Here is a 14,404-nt window from a genome sequence, read left to right as displayed (position 1 = left end):
TTTATTACCATCTCTCTGCTGATGATTCTCAAATGTACCTATCCTGCCCTAATTTCTTTCTTGACCCCCAGTCTTCCATCTCCAACTGCTTTTTAGATATACTGAACTAGATGTCCAGTAGACATCTTAAAACATGTCCAAAACAGAACTCATTATCTTCTCCACCACCACACCATCCTCCCAGTCCTTCAGGCTAGAAACCTAGGAGTTATCCTGGAATGCTTCACTGTCTCTCATCCCCCATATTTAAACTGTTGCCAAAGCCTTTTCCATTTCACCTTTGCAACATCTCTCAAAACGACCTCTTCTCTCCTATAACACTGCCACCACTCTGGTCAGGCCTTCATCACCTCAGGGATGGATTACTGCAGTAGCCTACTAGTGGGTCTACCTGCCTCAATTTCTCACCACTCTAATCCATCCTGAATTTAGCCACCAAAGCGATTTTTATTAAAGCACGTGTCTAACCACATCCCACACACAGCCTCCCCCCCCATAGCTCTCTAATTGCCTCCAGGATGAAATACAAAATTCTGTTTGGTGTTCAAAGTCCTTCCCCTCCTGCCTTTCCAGTCTTTTTATACCAAACTCCCCACTTTGTACTCTTCAATCCAGTGACACTGGGCTTCTGGCTGTTCCATGAACAAAACACCCCATCTCTAAGCTCTAGGCATTTTCTCATGTTGCCCCCATGCCTGAATATTCCCCATCTCAGCCTACTAACCTCTATGGCTTCCTTTGAGTCTTGACTAAAATCTCATCTTCTACAGGAAGCCTCTTCTAACCCCTCTTAATTCTTGTACCTTCCCTCTTCTATGTCCTGTTTGTCCTATATGTAGTTTTTCTGTACATCTATGTTTGCTATGTGTCCTCCATTAGATCGTGGACTCCTTGAGGGCTGGCATTGTCTTTGGCCTCTTTTTGTATCCCCAGCTCTTAGTACAGGGTCTGGCACGTAGCAGATAACAAATGTTTAAGAAATGTTTATTGACTGACTGACTTACACATTACATTAATATACCACATTTGTATACCAATTTGTTTAGCCATTCTCCAGCTTATATGGGCACACTCGAATTTCCTTCGACACTACAAAAATTGTTGCTAATTTTTTTTTTTAATGCATTAATTCTCTTTTCTGCCTTCTCTGCCAGTCATTAGCCCAGCTTCTACATTCTTACAGTATTAAGGGACTGGCAAAAGAAACCATTGAAGGAGAGAGTGATGGAGGGATGCTGAGCACACCTAAGGGCTCATTAGAGGATCCAGGGCGAGGAGGGTGGGGGCGGGCGGAAAAGGTGCTAGGTGGGTTTGGTCCTAGAGGAAGGAAGGAAGGAAGGAAAGAAGGCAGCGGAGCAGCAGCGTGAGGCGGGGGGGGGGAGGGACCTAGGTGGGGGGGGGGGCTAGGGAGGAGCTGACAACCTTTGCGGGTGTGGCGGAGGTGGAGCTGGAGGGGGACAAGCTACCGAGGTGGAGCTAGGGGCAAGGCCGAGACGCGAAGGTGGAGCTGGAGGCGGAGCTAGAAATGACTACATAAGGAAATTGAGCTAGGGGCGGGGCTAAAGGAGACAAAACAAGGGGTGGGACAAGGGGCGGGATTAAGGGAGCCAAAGCATGGGGCGGGGCTAAAGCTCCGTGAGGTTGGGCTGGGGGCGGGGCTGGGGCACAGGCGTGAAGCTAGGGACTGGGTTGAGAGGACTGGGGATTTCATTTGACCGGCTCCTTCCCGTTGCTGGGCGGTTCAGAGAAGCAATCCTATTCTGCACTCTAGACAGAAGGGTAGACTGAGGTTCGGCGGAGTGTTAAGTTAATTGCTGCTCCGCGGGAGAACGCTGCTCACTTGGATTACTAGTCCCAAAATGCCCCGCTAGGCGCGCTGCCTGCTGGGAGCAAGAGTCTTTTGTAGTCCGGAACCTAAGGCTCCAGCGACTCTGAAGATACGCCTTCTGCTTCTTTATTGGATTCGGCACCAAACGTGCTCCTCCATGATTGGCTAAAGTTTTTGTCTTGTAGAGGTTCCTGTCCCACCCTCTAAGAAACCGGGAAGGCCAGATTTCCGAACTTCTCTGGGAGAGGAAGAAAACTAGAGGCATCAGAGAAATTCAGCCGGCCAGGTTTTTAGCTTATAGCTGCGAAACTCGCCTATTCTGTTTTCCAGCAACTCCTTTTCCTTTTGTTTCCGGCCGGAAGTTATTGGAGAATGCTCCCGGAAGGCGGAAGTAAAGCTGACGGAAGTTAGGGAGAGGCGAGGAGGATGGCGGCTGGGGCTGCAGCCGGGTTCGGGGCAGGTTGGGGTTGGTGCTGGGGATGCCATAGGTCGCGAATTGGGGGGAGTCTAAGCCCTTTCCCGCCGGTTCTCCTGTTGCTGCTGCTTTTATTGGTCGCACCCGCCCCCCAGCCTGCGACTTCTGACATCACCAACGGCAACAATGAGCACCTGAAGCGCGAGCACTCGCTGATTAAACCCTACCAGGGTGAGCAAGGGGGGAGGGGCCGGGGGCGTGGCCCGAGGCGGGGGAGGAGGAGGAAGGGAGACCCTGGGACGCCAGATCTGATCCTGGACCGCGGTTGAGGGGTTGGGACTGGGTCCCAGTGTTGCTGAGAAAGTTCCCATGGACCGCCAAACTTGCCTGGGTCAGCACTCTCCTGGCTGGCTCCTGTCTAGCTTTCCCTTAGGGCTTTTCGCCATCAGTCAGTCTTCAGTCTTGCCCATTGAGAGAGACCTGGACCATCAGGAGCCTTCTCTACCCGCCCCCACTCCCGGATTCCTCACATTTGGCATCTCTAAATCTACTCTCTGTCGACTCTGTAGGGGTCGGATCCAGCTCCATGCCCCTCTGGGATTTCCAAGGCAGCACCATGCTTACCAGCCAGTACATCCGCCTGACCCCCGATGAACCTAGCAAAGAGGGCTCTATCTGGAACCACCAGGTAATTTTGAGCACCAGGCTGTGGACAGGGAGTAAATGGGTTTTACTCTTGACTTCGGTCAATTTCCATGGATTAAGGAAAGTGCTGTCTTCCATTTTCCCTTTTCTGGGTCACCCAAGAGACATCATTCACAAAAGAGGAGTTCTTTGACTGTGGGGAGCTTGTACAGTATGGAAATCACTTAGGAAGGACAGACTCAGCAAAATGGGTGAAGTCTTTCTGTGAGGGTGACATTGCTTAAAGGAAGGGTGCCAAATATATGAATAAACTAGTTTGTGATGATGAGGGTCTGGCTTTGCACATATCTCTTTTATACTACTGGTAACCATACCTTGGTTTTGTGTGATCATGTTTCTGACATTTCCTTGTCCGGGTGAAAACCTCAAAATGAGCATTTGTAAGCACTACTTTGAGGAAACTAGAGTGAAATGAGAACTTTGTGGCAAGGCAGCATTTGGCTGGGGCCCAACTTTGAGAAGAGCTAACTCTTCCTAATCCTTTGATCCCTGTCCTGGAACTTTGGCAACCTGCCCAGTTTCCTCCCTTTGCTTCAGAATCTTCTATCTCTTCTCCACTGAGTTCAAACATAGCCACGAGTGCCCTGCTGTCACTTTCTCTCCATGTCTTCAGTTACAACTCATCTCATTCATCCTTTTCACATCCAGGTTTCCTCTGTAGAACATTTATAGTAGCTTTCTCACTTGAAGCTTTCATGTGGTTACAAAAAGTTAGAATGTAGAATGTCAGAGCTATAAAGGAGTTTTAAATATCAGACAGCCTAATCTCACAACAGAGTAGGAGGCTAAGTGGCTTGCTTAAGGTCATCTCCCGTTGATACACTCTGTTTCCTACACTTTCTACTCCAGAGACAGTGTCACTTACAGAGAGAACCTCTTTCCTCAACTTCTAGTGTCTCTAGTGATAGATGGAATAAGCACCTACTAAGTGCCAGGTACTAGGAACATGGTAAAGATAAAATTAAAAAAATTTGTCTTATAGCCTACTGGGGAAAACAACATGTTAACAGGTAAATGTGCATATAAGATACATACAAAGAAAATGCAAAGTAATGAGGAGAGTACTAACAAGATCAGGAAAGGTAGTATATAGAAAGTAACACCTGAGCGTAGTCATGAAGGGAGCTGGGAATTCTGAGAGATGGAATTGAGAAGGGAGAGCATTCCAAGCATGCCAGCCAGCTTTTGCAAAGGAATGGAGGTGGGAGATAGGATGTTACCTGTGGGAAGCAGCAGGTAGGCCAATTTGGCTATAAAGTAGATTGTGTAGGTATAGGTGGGAGGGATAATATGTCAGTGTAAAATGTTAATTTTGGGCCAGAATATGAGGGTCTAAAATACCAAATAAAGGAGTTTGTATTTTATCCTAGAATTAAGTACAGAACCACTGAAGCTTTTTGAGCAGAGAATTGACATATGCTTTAGGAGTATCAGTTGGCTGCTATATGGAGGGATGGACTGGAAAGAGAAGAAACTACAGGTAGAGAGACCCATTAGAAGGCTGTTGCAGTAGTCCAGGCAAAAGGTGTTAAGCACCTAAATTGGAGTGATAGAGGAGTGGATTCCAGAAGTGTTATGAAGGTAGAAGCAACATGAATTAGCAACTGTGGCTTTAGTAGTGAAGGATAGGAGAGAAGTGAGCATGACTTTCGGGAAGGGTGGTGGTTTCTTTTAGACATGGTGAGAGGCAGCAAAGTGTAATGGGAAAGGCAGGGGGTAGGCAGTCTAGGCATCTGAGACTCAGCCCCTGACTCTAATTAGCTGTATGTCCTTGGCCAAGTCACATTGCCTTTATGGGAAACAGTTTGTTGCTCTATGTGATGAGAATGTTGGACTAGATGATTTCTTATATGCCCTCTAGCTCAGGAATTCTAGCCTGTCCATTGTTAAGGCTTGTCTCTCTTCCTGCACTGTCTGTTCCTTGAATACTTGAATGATATGCCATATTAATTTTTCTTTCCCAGCAATGCCTCGGCATGTTGTTCAATTGTATCTGACTCTGTGACCCATTCATGGGTTTTCTTGGCAAAGATACTGGAGTGGTTTGCCATTTCCTTCTCCAGGTCTTCCCAGCTCCAGGCCCAGAGCTCTATCTACTGAGCCTTCTAGCTGCCTCTGCCTCTGCATTAGCTCCCTTCAGAATTTATAGTAGGTCATTGTCTTGCATATTAACCAGTTAGCAATTAACACCAGTACTGACACCTAAAAGCTTGAGAGATCAGCATGAAGTCACTTCCAGGGACTTCAGCATGCCCTCTCATATCACTCTCCATCCCCAAAACACCTTTGTCCTTCAAGTTCCTACTCCAAGCTTACTTAGTAAGAGAAAGAAAGAAAGAAAGAAAGAGAAAAAGAAAAAAGAGAGAGAAAGAAAAGGAAGGAAGAAAGAAAAGAAAGAGAGAAAGAAAGGAAGGAAAGAAGGGAGAGTAGAGTCATGTACCATGACCAACTTTTAACTAGTTCTAATTTTGTAGTAATACTAATTCTGTATTAGTGCTTCTCAACTCGTTCTATTTTCAGGATGAGTAAAGAATCTAAAATACTTCCACTTTTATACTGGAACTGAGAGTTAAAACTGAGTGTGGAAGAAGCAGGATTTAGGGAAGAGGAAGAGTTGTCAGATTTGTTTAAAGTTTAGGTTTTGAGAAATAAGGGAATAATAGTTTTGTAGACCAACATAACTGATCCCTTAACTGGCATTTAGAAAACATTCCTTCCCCCTCCCCCCAAATAAAAGGAACAACTTACTTAAAATAGAAGCTGAGAGTAAGAGTCATGGCTGCCCCTGCTACATGATGGATTATCTGCCTGGCACTCACTCAATCTAGGAGTGGAGGAAGTGCAGGAAAGTATTTGGAGCTACGTCTAATTGGCAAGCTGATTGTTGATTTTTTCTTTTTTTTTCTTATTTAACTTCTTTTTTTTTTTTTTACATTTCTCTCCCTTCCTCCAGACCCTCTCCCACCTATTGATAAGACAAGCAGTATAGGATATCAGTTACATTTTTTGAAATTTTGAAGTCTTGTAAAACATATTTCCATGTTAGCCATGTTGCCTTAACAACAACAACAACAAAAAAGCAAGAAAAATAAAGTGAAAAAAGCATGCTTCAATCTGGGCTCAGAGTTCATCAGTTCTTTCTCTCCCTGGAGATGGAAAACATTTTCATCATGTTTCATTAAGTCCTTTGGATTGTCGTGGATCATTGTGTTGATTAGAGAAGCTAAGTCTTTCACAGTTGATTATTTTTAGATATTGCTGTTACTTTGTACAGTGTTCTCCTGGTTCTGCTCTCTTCACTTTGGATCAGTTCAAATAAGACCTCCCAGGTTTTTCTGAAACTATCCTGTTCATCATTTCTTATAGAACAATAGTATTCCATCACAATTATAAACCACAACTTGTTCAGCCATTCCCCAGTTGATGGACATCCCCTCGATTTCCAGTTCTTTGCCACCACAATAAGAGCTGCTATAAATATTTTTGTACGTGTAGGTCCTTTTCCTCTTTCTTTGATCCCTTTGGGATTGAGACCTAGTTGTGGTATTGCTGGACCAAAGGCTATTAACAGCTTTATAGCCCTTTAGGCATAATTCCAAATTGCTCTCCAGGATTGTTGGAGCAGTTTGCAACTCTGCCAGCAAACACTGGCAGACACCTAAATTGCTAAAGAACATCAATTTATGTTAGCTCATTGCTTTGTAGTTGTGCCTCAGTTTGTGCCTCTGTGTGTTTACAGTTGTCGGCATAGCTCTGTGTTGCCACATTGGTTTCAGTATGCAATTTCCTGATAGCTAGAGAAGACTTTAACTATTTCCCAGTGGTTTCTGTATGCCTGTGGGTTCTGCTTGATTTAACGGTTGTATAAAGTAAGCAGTCCTCCCAGAACATGGGCTTTATAACCCTAAGACCTTGTAAAGCCCGAATTTCTGTCTGGTAGTCCATACTGTCTCTTAGTAAGCTCCTTGGCACACAGGTGACATAGCCTGGTCCTTGTGGTGTACAAGTGTTCACACTCAGAATCCCAGACCTTAGAATAAGAAGAGGCCTCAGAGGTCAAAATCCCACTGACCTCTGCATGTCATAGATGAAAAACCTAAGGCCCTAAGAAACTGTATGTCATGTCTAAAGTCTGAGAACCTTGGAGTTTAGAGGTGGGTGGGACCTTTAGGGATATCAAATCTAACCCCCTGATTATTTTACAGCAAGGAAAACTGAGGCCCACAGAGGGAAAGTGACTGGCCTAAGGATGCATAGCTAGTAACTTGCAGGGCTGGATGTCACATTTAGGTCTTCTGACTCCACTTCCAGTCCTTTTTGCACAATATCATGCTCTTTCCTTCTCTATGACTGTACCATGTCATATTTTGTGGGGATAGAAGCTGAGTTGTTGTGAGGCCCAATTCCGATTTGGTGTTGTGGTTCAGAAACATCAGCGTATACAAAGATGTCTTTGGGATCATGAGCGCTAGATCCACTGAACAACAAAGTTATTGCCGTAGTGGTAGGGGAATTAAAAAACAAAAAGAGTAGAAATCACTGGCCCCTGCCCCTTAGGACCTTGCTTTTTGGTCATGAAGATAAAACCTAGTGATTTGTGGGACTGTGCTGGCCCTGACAGCCTCTGTTTTCCACCAGCCCTGCTTCCTCAAGGATTGGGAGATGCATGTCCATTTCAAAGTCCATGGCCTTGGAAAGAAGAGCCTCCATGGAGACGGCTTTGCTCTGTGGTACACCAGGGACCGCCTTGTGCCAGGTGGGGTTAAGATGACCAGACCCTCTCCACTGGGTATTGCAGCAAGCACGTCATTCCTTTACCTTGGACCCTGGGGAATGGTGGTCCTCCCTGGATAAGCCCAAAGCTTACAGCCATGCACTCATTTGCATCTGTGGAGGCCAGTATAATGGGCCAGTGTTATCCTTCTTGGAGGGATGAAAGGGGTGAGGTGGGGAAGGGTTTGTTGATAACTGATAAGTATATTCCTTGCTGGTTGGAGAGCAAAGAAAATAATAGGGTCATCTTTATACTCTGCTAGTGACTTCTGTTTTGGGGGGAATAAGGAATCTTTTTAAACTATGGGACTGGAACCATCCTTTCTATCTGCTGTAGGTCCTGTGTTTGGAAGCAAGGACAACTTCCATGGACTGGCCATCTTCCTGGACACTTACCCCAATGATGAAGCTACTGAGGTACGACCCTGGATATACTTGATGAGTTGAACTAGGATATGTTGTGGGAGAGCCAGGCCCTAACTCAATCAGTCCAGACCTTCTACCTAATCTCTGAATAAAACTATTGTTTCCTATTGTCTCACAGGATTTTAAACTAGAAGGGACCCTAGAAATCCATCTAGTCCAACCTCTTAAAGGCTTCGAGATAGAAAGCTGAAGGGGACCCTCTTCATTTTATAAATGAGGAAACTGAGGCCCTGAGAGATAGAATGATCTGACTATAGTTACACTGGGTGCTAAGTGTTAGAGTGGATATTTCAGTTTGTGTCCTGTGAGAATCCAGTGTTCTTTCCACTGTCCCATGCTGTTGCCTTGACTTTGGGCTGAACTCTTATTTCCTTTTTGGGTAGGAAACCAGTGACTCAGGCATTGGAATGATAGGTGTCTCTGTTTCTGCCTGTAGCGTGTATTTCCATATATATCAGTGATGGTGAACAATGGCTCCCTGACATATGATCACAGCAAGGATGGAAGATGGACAGAGCTGGCAGGCTGCACAGCTGACTTCCGCAACCAAAATCATGATACTTTTCTGGCTGTGCGCTACTCTCGAGGCCGCCTGACGGTGAGTAGATGTACTCTCATGGACTTCCTTTAGGAGCTGGGCATTGGCAACTTGAGCCGAGGGCTGGTGTTAGAAAGCTAAGGGAGGGCTGTGATAGCATGACAACCAGTTTTATCTTTCTTTATCTTTCACCTCTACACCCTAGGTGATGACAGATGTAGAAGATAAGAATGAATGGAAGAACTGTATCGACATTTCTGGAGTGCAGCTACCTACTGGCTACTACTTTGGTGCCTCAGCTGGCACGGGTGACCTTTCTGGTGAGAACCTTGGGAACTGAGTGGACTGAGAAGTATTTGTGAGAATGTCTTTCAGTGAGGCATGGGGCAATTTGGGGCAACTTCAGTGTCTGCTTCCCGTGGGTCCCTCCCCCCCCTCGGTATTGGGGAAGGGGGAATGACTTTGGTCAGCATAAAGTACCATAAAGAGTCAGCGAGGAGCTTCCAGGCTGGGAGATTCCTAGCTGCTTCTTAAGTACAGGATAGGGAAGGCACAAGCTAGATATTCATTTCTGTGAAAAAGATTTGGGGGTTTTAGTGCCAGCTGAGGCCAGCTCCGTGTGAGTCATCTGGGCAACAAGACATCAATTTTTCTGACTCCTTTCTTAAGTTCAGTCAAGACAACCATGGTGCCTAGAACATAGGAGGACCACTCTGCTCTGAGTTGGTCAGACCACATTTGGAGCATTGTGGTTGGTTCTGGGTGCTATAGTTTGATAAGGACATTGGTTGCAAAGTTGTGTTAGGTATCAAGAATCAGTTGAAGGAATTAGGGATGTTTAACCTGGAGGAGAGAAGAATTAGAAAAGGGCATGACTGCTGTCTTAGATTAGATTCTGCCTGGGCCCAAATGAGCACTGGGTGGAAGTTGTAGAGAGGTGAATTTGCGCTTGATTTAAGGAAAAACTTGCTGACAATGAGAACTTTTCAAAAATGGAAGGTGATGCCCGGGAACTTGGTGAGTTCTGAGATCTGGGATTCCATCCCCGTTAAGTCCATCTTCAGTCTTGCTAGGGTTACAAGCTGGTTGGACCAGTGAGATGCCATAGACCTAGCATACCTGCATTTCAGCAGAGTGTTTGAGAGAGTGTCCTTTGGTAAATACGTCTTTGTTAACAAGATGGAAAACTGAGGATAATAACTGGATTCAGACTGGTTGAAAGATCAGACCCAAAAAGTGTTGAGTATTGGGCTGATGTCAATCTGGAAGGACACCTAGTGGCAATTACAGGGCTCTACCCTTCCCTCTGTTCTGTGTGGACATTTTTATCAGTGATTTGGATGAAGGAATATATGGAATGTTTACCACATTTACAGATGCCATATCTTGGATTTGTTGGAACAATCCAGAACGATCATCCAAATCTACTGAGATGATATTTAATGGGGCTAAATGCACAATCCTGTTCTTCTGCAGTTGATTTTCTTGATAGCAAGTTTGGGCTGTAGAAGTACATGCTCAGTAGTAACTTGTGTGGGAAAAGTCAGGAGAGTTCAGTGGGTTGTAAGCAAGCTCCTTTTGAGCCAATACTGTGGCAGAGCTGTATTACAGAGAAGGCAAGTGTTGAAAATATAATGGGTGACCCTGCCATTGTACTCCTGTTAACTGAGGCTCTAATGGACAGATTAGACTTGTTCTGCTTGATCCCAGAGAGCAGAAGCAGTACCAATGAGGAGAGTAACAGGGAGACAGATTTCAGCTTTGCATATTAGTTAGAACTGTCAAAACCCCCCACAAAATTAGCTTCTTAGGAAGGTAGTGAGTTCTCAGTCAGTGAAATTATTGGAGAAGATAGATATGCTGTCATCAGAGATGCTGTAGACCAGATTTGTGCTTGAAGGTAAGGCTTGTACGAGATGACCTCTAAGATCCCTTCCAGCTGTGAGATTCACTTAGGGGAGGAATTTGGTTCAACTCTGGAATTCTTATGCTGAGAGAAAGAATGAAGGGCTTCAGGGGCTAGGCTGCAGGAGAACTTAACAGATGACATTTGAATTGGGTTATCAAAGATAGGTAGAAATTATGAAAGGTGAAGAGGAGAATAGGTGACATTTCAGGGATAGGGAACCTTAATAAAGGCATGGCAGTAACATTGCCAAATGTGTTCTGGTGAGTTGAGGGCACAGAATAGGACAGAGTTTGCTGGTCCTGTTAGCTGGGTAGGTAGGTTCACCTACAGGAAGGAACTTCAGAATGGTTTATTATATGCCCTTGTCCTGCAGATAATCACGATATCATCTCAATGAAGTTATTCCAGCTGATGGTGGAGCACACTCCAGAAGAGGATAACATTGACTGGACCAAGATTGAGCCCAGTGTCAGCTTCCTCAAGTCTCCCAAAGGTGCGTCTCCAGCCTAGTCTGGGAGACCCCAGCATGCTCCTGGGACCTTTAGCTAAGAAGCTGTGGCTTTGGCTAGAACAATAGAAGCTATGGTGTGACCACTTTGGGGAGCCTGGGGCTGTAGTTGGATGGGGGTAGGGATAGTGATGCCATGGATTCTGACAGAGAGAAAGCTCATGAGATAGGAGAAAGAACCCTACATTTGGAGTCAGAGGATCTGGGTTCGATTCTTCTCTCTGCTACTTACTACCTGTGTGAACTTGGGTGAACCATTTTGTGGGCCTCAGTTTCCTCATCTGTAAAATGAGATTGCTCAGAGAGCCTCTGAGGTCCCTTCTAGCTCTAAATCTATGATTTTGTTATAAATTCTTAAATGATCTGTGACCATACCTGTGGGGGTGCTCTCTCACTGACATAGGATCCAATTCCCCCCTCCCCCTCCTATTTGACTCAGCCTTAGTAAATGGATTGAATTGCTTTGGTCAGAAAAATTTATCCCATCATAGCCAGCCATCTGGTAATGAAGCCTCTCCACATTTATCTAGGGTCATTCTTGAGTGACAGCACAATCCATCCTGGGCCCATCCTTGAAACCTTTCTGACTTGGTAGGACCTTCCGGAGCTTGCACTCCTTTGGCATGTATACCCTTCAGTAAGTCAAGGTCGTGTCTATGCCTTGGCCACTGAAGGGAAACTTTAGTGGAAGGTCCTGTTACTCTTGTGCCCTCTGGAGGACCCAGTCCCAACCTCCAGCTGTGTGATTTGGCTCGGCTTGGCTTTCCAGGGGATACGCTGCATCTGGGAGGGGGCTGGGGAATGGCCTCTTCCTGGTGCCCTGCTCTCAGTCTCTCCTCTGCTTCCTCAGATAACGTGGATGACCCCACTGGGAACTTCCGAAGTGGCCCTCTGACAGGGTGGAAGGTGTTCCTGCTGCTGCTCTGTGCCCTGTTGGGGATCATCGTGTGTGCTGTGGTGGGAGCTGTGGTGTTTCAGAAGCGACAGGAGAGGAACAAGCGTTTCTACTGATTTGGTGTGGGGAAAGAGAATGATTGGGTGAGGGAAAAGGGCAGCCTGGTGCAGGGGTTCAGGCAGTAATGTGAACTTTTCTACTTGGGGATTGTTTAAAAAAAAAAGCCCAACCACCTTATTTCTTAACCTGTTTGAAAAGAAGTAATTTTAAAGTATTTTCATACATTTCGTTTCTAGCCCAACTTGGGGCAAGTGACAAGAACTTCGGGACTATGGCCTGGAGTCAACTTAGCTTGGAGAATGGAGTAGAGAGAGGGAAGGAGAAAAGCCTGGCTTATCTGGTCTGTGACTGGGCCTTAGTTGCTGTCTCCTGCCCATGGATAAGGCCTCCCCATCCCAGCTGCGAGCCCAGCAACAGTGAAAGAAAGCTGTTTATTGAGTGCTCAGCCCTGCTTTTGTCCTCTGCTTGGGCTTGGGGCCGTAGGGGCTCTCACAGGAGAGACATAAATGCTGGTGACTTGTCTCCGCTTGTAGGACGTAGTAACACAGTAGGAGTCTTATGTGCCAGCAGGGATTCCTGGTTCTGAGATGGCCGTTCCATCTACCTCCTGAACCAGGCCCCGGGCTAAGGGAAGGTGGTCAGTGCTGCAGCCTTGGAAATGAAATGATGCAGTGAGTGAGGATGCAGCTCTGGAAAGCAAAGGACTATGAAGTTTTGCATAATAAAGTGAATAACCAAACTCACATGCTTGTTGAAAAGGCCTTTCTTCCTCCATGTCAGCGCGTTGTTATGGCACCATCTCATTTTATTGAGCAAACACTTATTTATGTACTTACTGTGTGCAGAACATTGTCCTTGGACCTGAGGGAGATACAATTTAGTTGGGCTTTTCCCTCTTGGAGTCAATTGTGTAAGGGGGAAAAATGCATACAAACAACTGGGGTATATGTTCACTGCTTGTAAAACAATAAAAAGGAGAAGGTTATTCCTTATAGGTGATAACAGCAAGCTTCCTACAAGGAAAGGTGGCATGTAAATTGGATTGGATATTGAAGATGGGTAGAAATTGCAGCAGTGAAAAGGGGGATGAGTTACATTTCAGGGATGAGGAACTATTAATAAAGGCATGGCGGTAACATGACAAAATGTTCTGGTGAGCTGAGGGCAAAAGAAGCAGTGTGACATCCAGTTGAAAAGGTAGAGTAGCACACAGTGGGGCCTGTTTGGTCTTTACTCAATAAGCAAAGGAGCCCCCCAAGATTTTTTAAAGGAGATTTAGTGAGATTGATAGTTTGGAGAGAAGAGAGTATGGAGAAGAAACGCCTGTTTGGTCCAAAACTATTACCACATTATTATAGGAAACTAATGCTGAAAAAATCCCCTCTACTAATTCAGGTCAGCAGCTGCCTTTAGTCTAGTACACTTTTTAGTCTAGTATAGCTGTCCACAGTGGGAAACTGAAGACAGCCAGATGCTTTGGTATTCAATCAAATATGATTGAAAGAAAGTTGCAGGCCTTCAGCATTTCAGAAAACTTCAGAATGACTCATTTCCTTAAGTGCTAGTGTATTTGTGAAGCATTTTTAATACAACAAAGTATATTTATATCTGCTAACTCATTGCATCCTCATGATTAGAGGCAGTCTAGAAGAGTGGGTTGATGGCAGTCCTTGAGTCAAAATGACCTCTGTTGAGTCTTACCTGATACTAGCTGTGTTACCACTGTTCACTTATTCAAGACTAAGTTACAGAAAGTCCACTGGGTATTTTCCATGTTGGGAGTTCCCAACACTATGAAATCAAGTCCACAAAAAAATCAATTATGGTGTGATCCTTGACATTCATGAGAAAGAAGCAAGTTGGGAGGTTGTGTCTGGCCTCAGGATCACACTGCAGTTCCTCTGCTCTTTCATTGGATCTCAGGGTCCCTGAGGTCTTCTTCCTTGTATGTGATTCCAACAACCATAGCAATAGTTAAACTTCCACATTTCTTTGCCCTCCTGAGTCATCCAAAGCCTGAGAGTTAGACTCGGTGTTGGGAAGAATCTCAAAGGTCACTTAGTCCCAACACAAAAATAAATTCTTGTTGAAACCATAGGAAAGCAGCAATTCCCTCTATATTGTAGTCTACAGCATGCACCCTCAGCTTGAAGATCACTAGAAGCAATTTATCCACTTTTGGACAGTTTTTATTTGTCAGAAAAATTTTGACCTGAAATCTAACTGATTACTCTTAACCTGTGGGATCAAGTTAAATAAAATCCTTCAAAACCTATAATAACCCTTTAATTTCACTAATGTCCTAACCCTTTAATTTCACTCTTCTCTTTGGTAAACATTTCCAATG

At 45.1% G+C, this 14,404-nt stretch overlaps 1 protein-coding gene across 1 annotated transcript; it reads left to right on the top strand.

Annotated features, from left to right (window-relative positions):
- The first annotated feature begins 1,710 nt into the window (after positions 1–1,710).
- Positions 1,711–12,800, top strand: LOC114032884 (vesicular integral-membrane protein VIP36-like). Its single transcript, XM_027848358.1, has 8 exons — positions 1,711–2,474; positions 2,813–2,931; positions 7,587–7,704; positions 8,059–8,138; positions 8,584–8,745; positions 8,891–9,005; positions 10,968–11,087; positions 11,953–12,800. The coding sequence occupies exons 1-8, from the start codon at positions 2,255–2,257 to the stop codon at positions 12,111–12,113; spliced, it is 1,095 nt and encodes a 364-aa protein (XP_027704159.1). The 5' UTR covers positions 1,711–2,254; the 3' UTR covers positions 12,114–12,800.
- The last annotated feature ends 1,604 nt before the right edge of the window (positions 12,801–14,404 follow it).

This window comes from Vombatus ursinus, unplaced genomic scaffold, assembly GCF_900497805.2.
Source record: "Vombatus ursinus unplaced genomic scaffold, bare-nosed wombat genome assembly UNPS02005769.1, whole genome shotgun sequence".
Lineage (NCBI taxonomy): Eukaryota > Metazoa > Chordata > Mammalia > Diprotodontia > Vombatidae > Vombatus > Vombatus ursinus.
Note: the sequence above shows the minus strand (reverse complement) of the source record. Positions and strands in the feature narration are given on the sequence as shown.

Bases quoted from the DNA above. Each gene is read 5' to 3' on its own strand.
- LOC114032884 (XM_027848358.1), top strand. From the start codon at position 2,255: ATGGCGGCTGGGGCTGCAGCCGGGTTCGGGGCAGGTTGGGGTTGGTGC. The intron at 8,139-8,583 runs GTACGACCCTGG...TTCTGCCTGTAG, and splicing joins CCAATGATGAAGCTACTGAG to CGTGTATTTCCATATATATC. The intron at 11,088-11,952 runs GTGCGTCTCCAG...CTGCTTCCTCAG, and splicing joins CTTCCTCAAGTCTCCCAAAG to ATAACGTGGATGACCCCACT.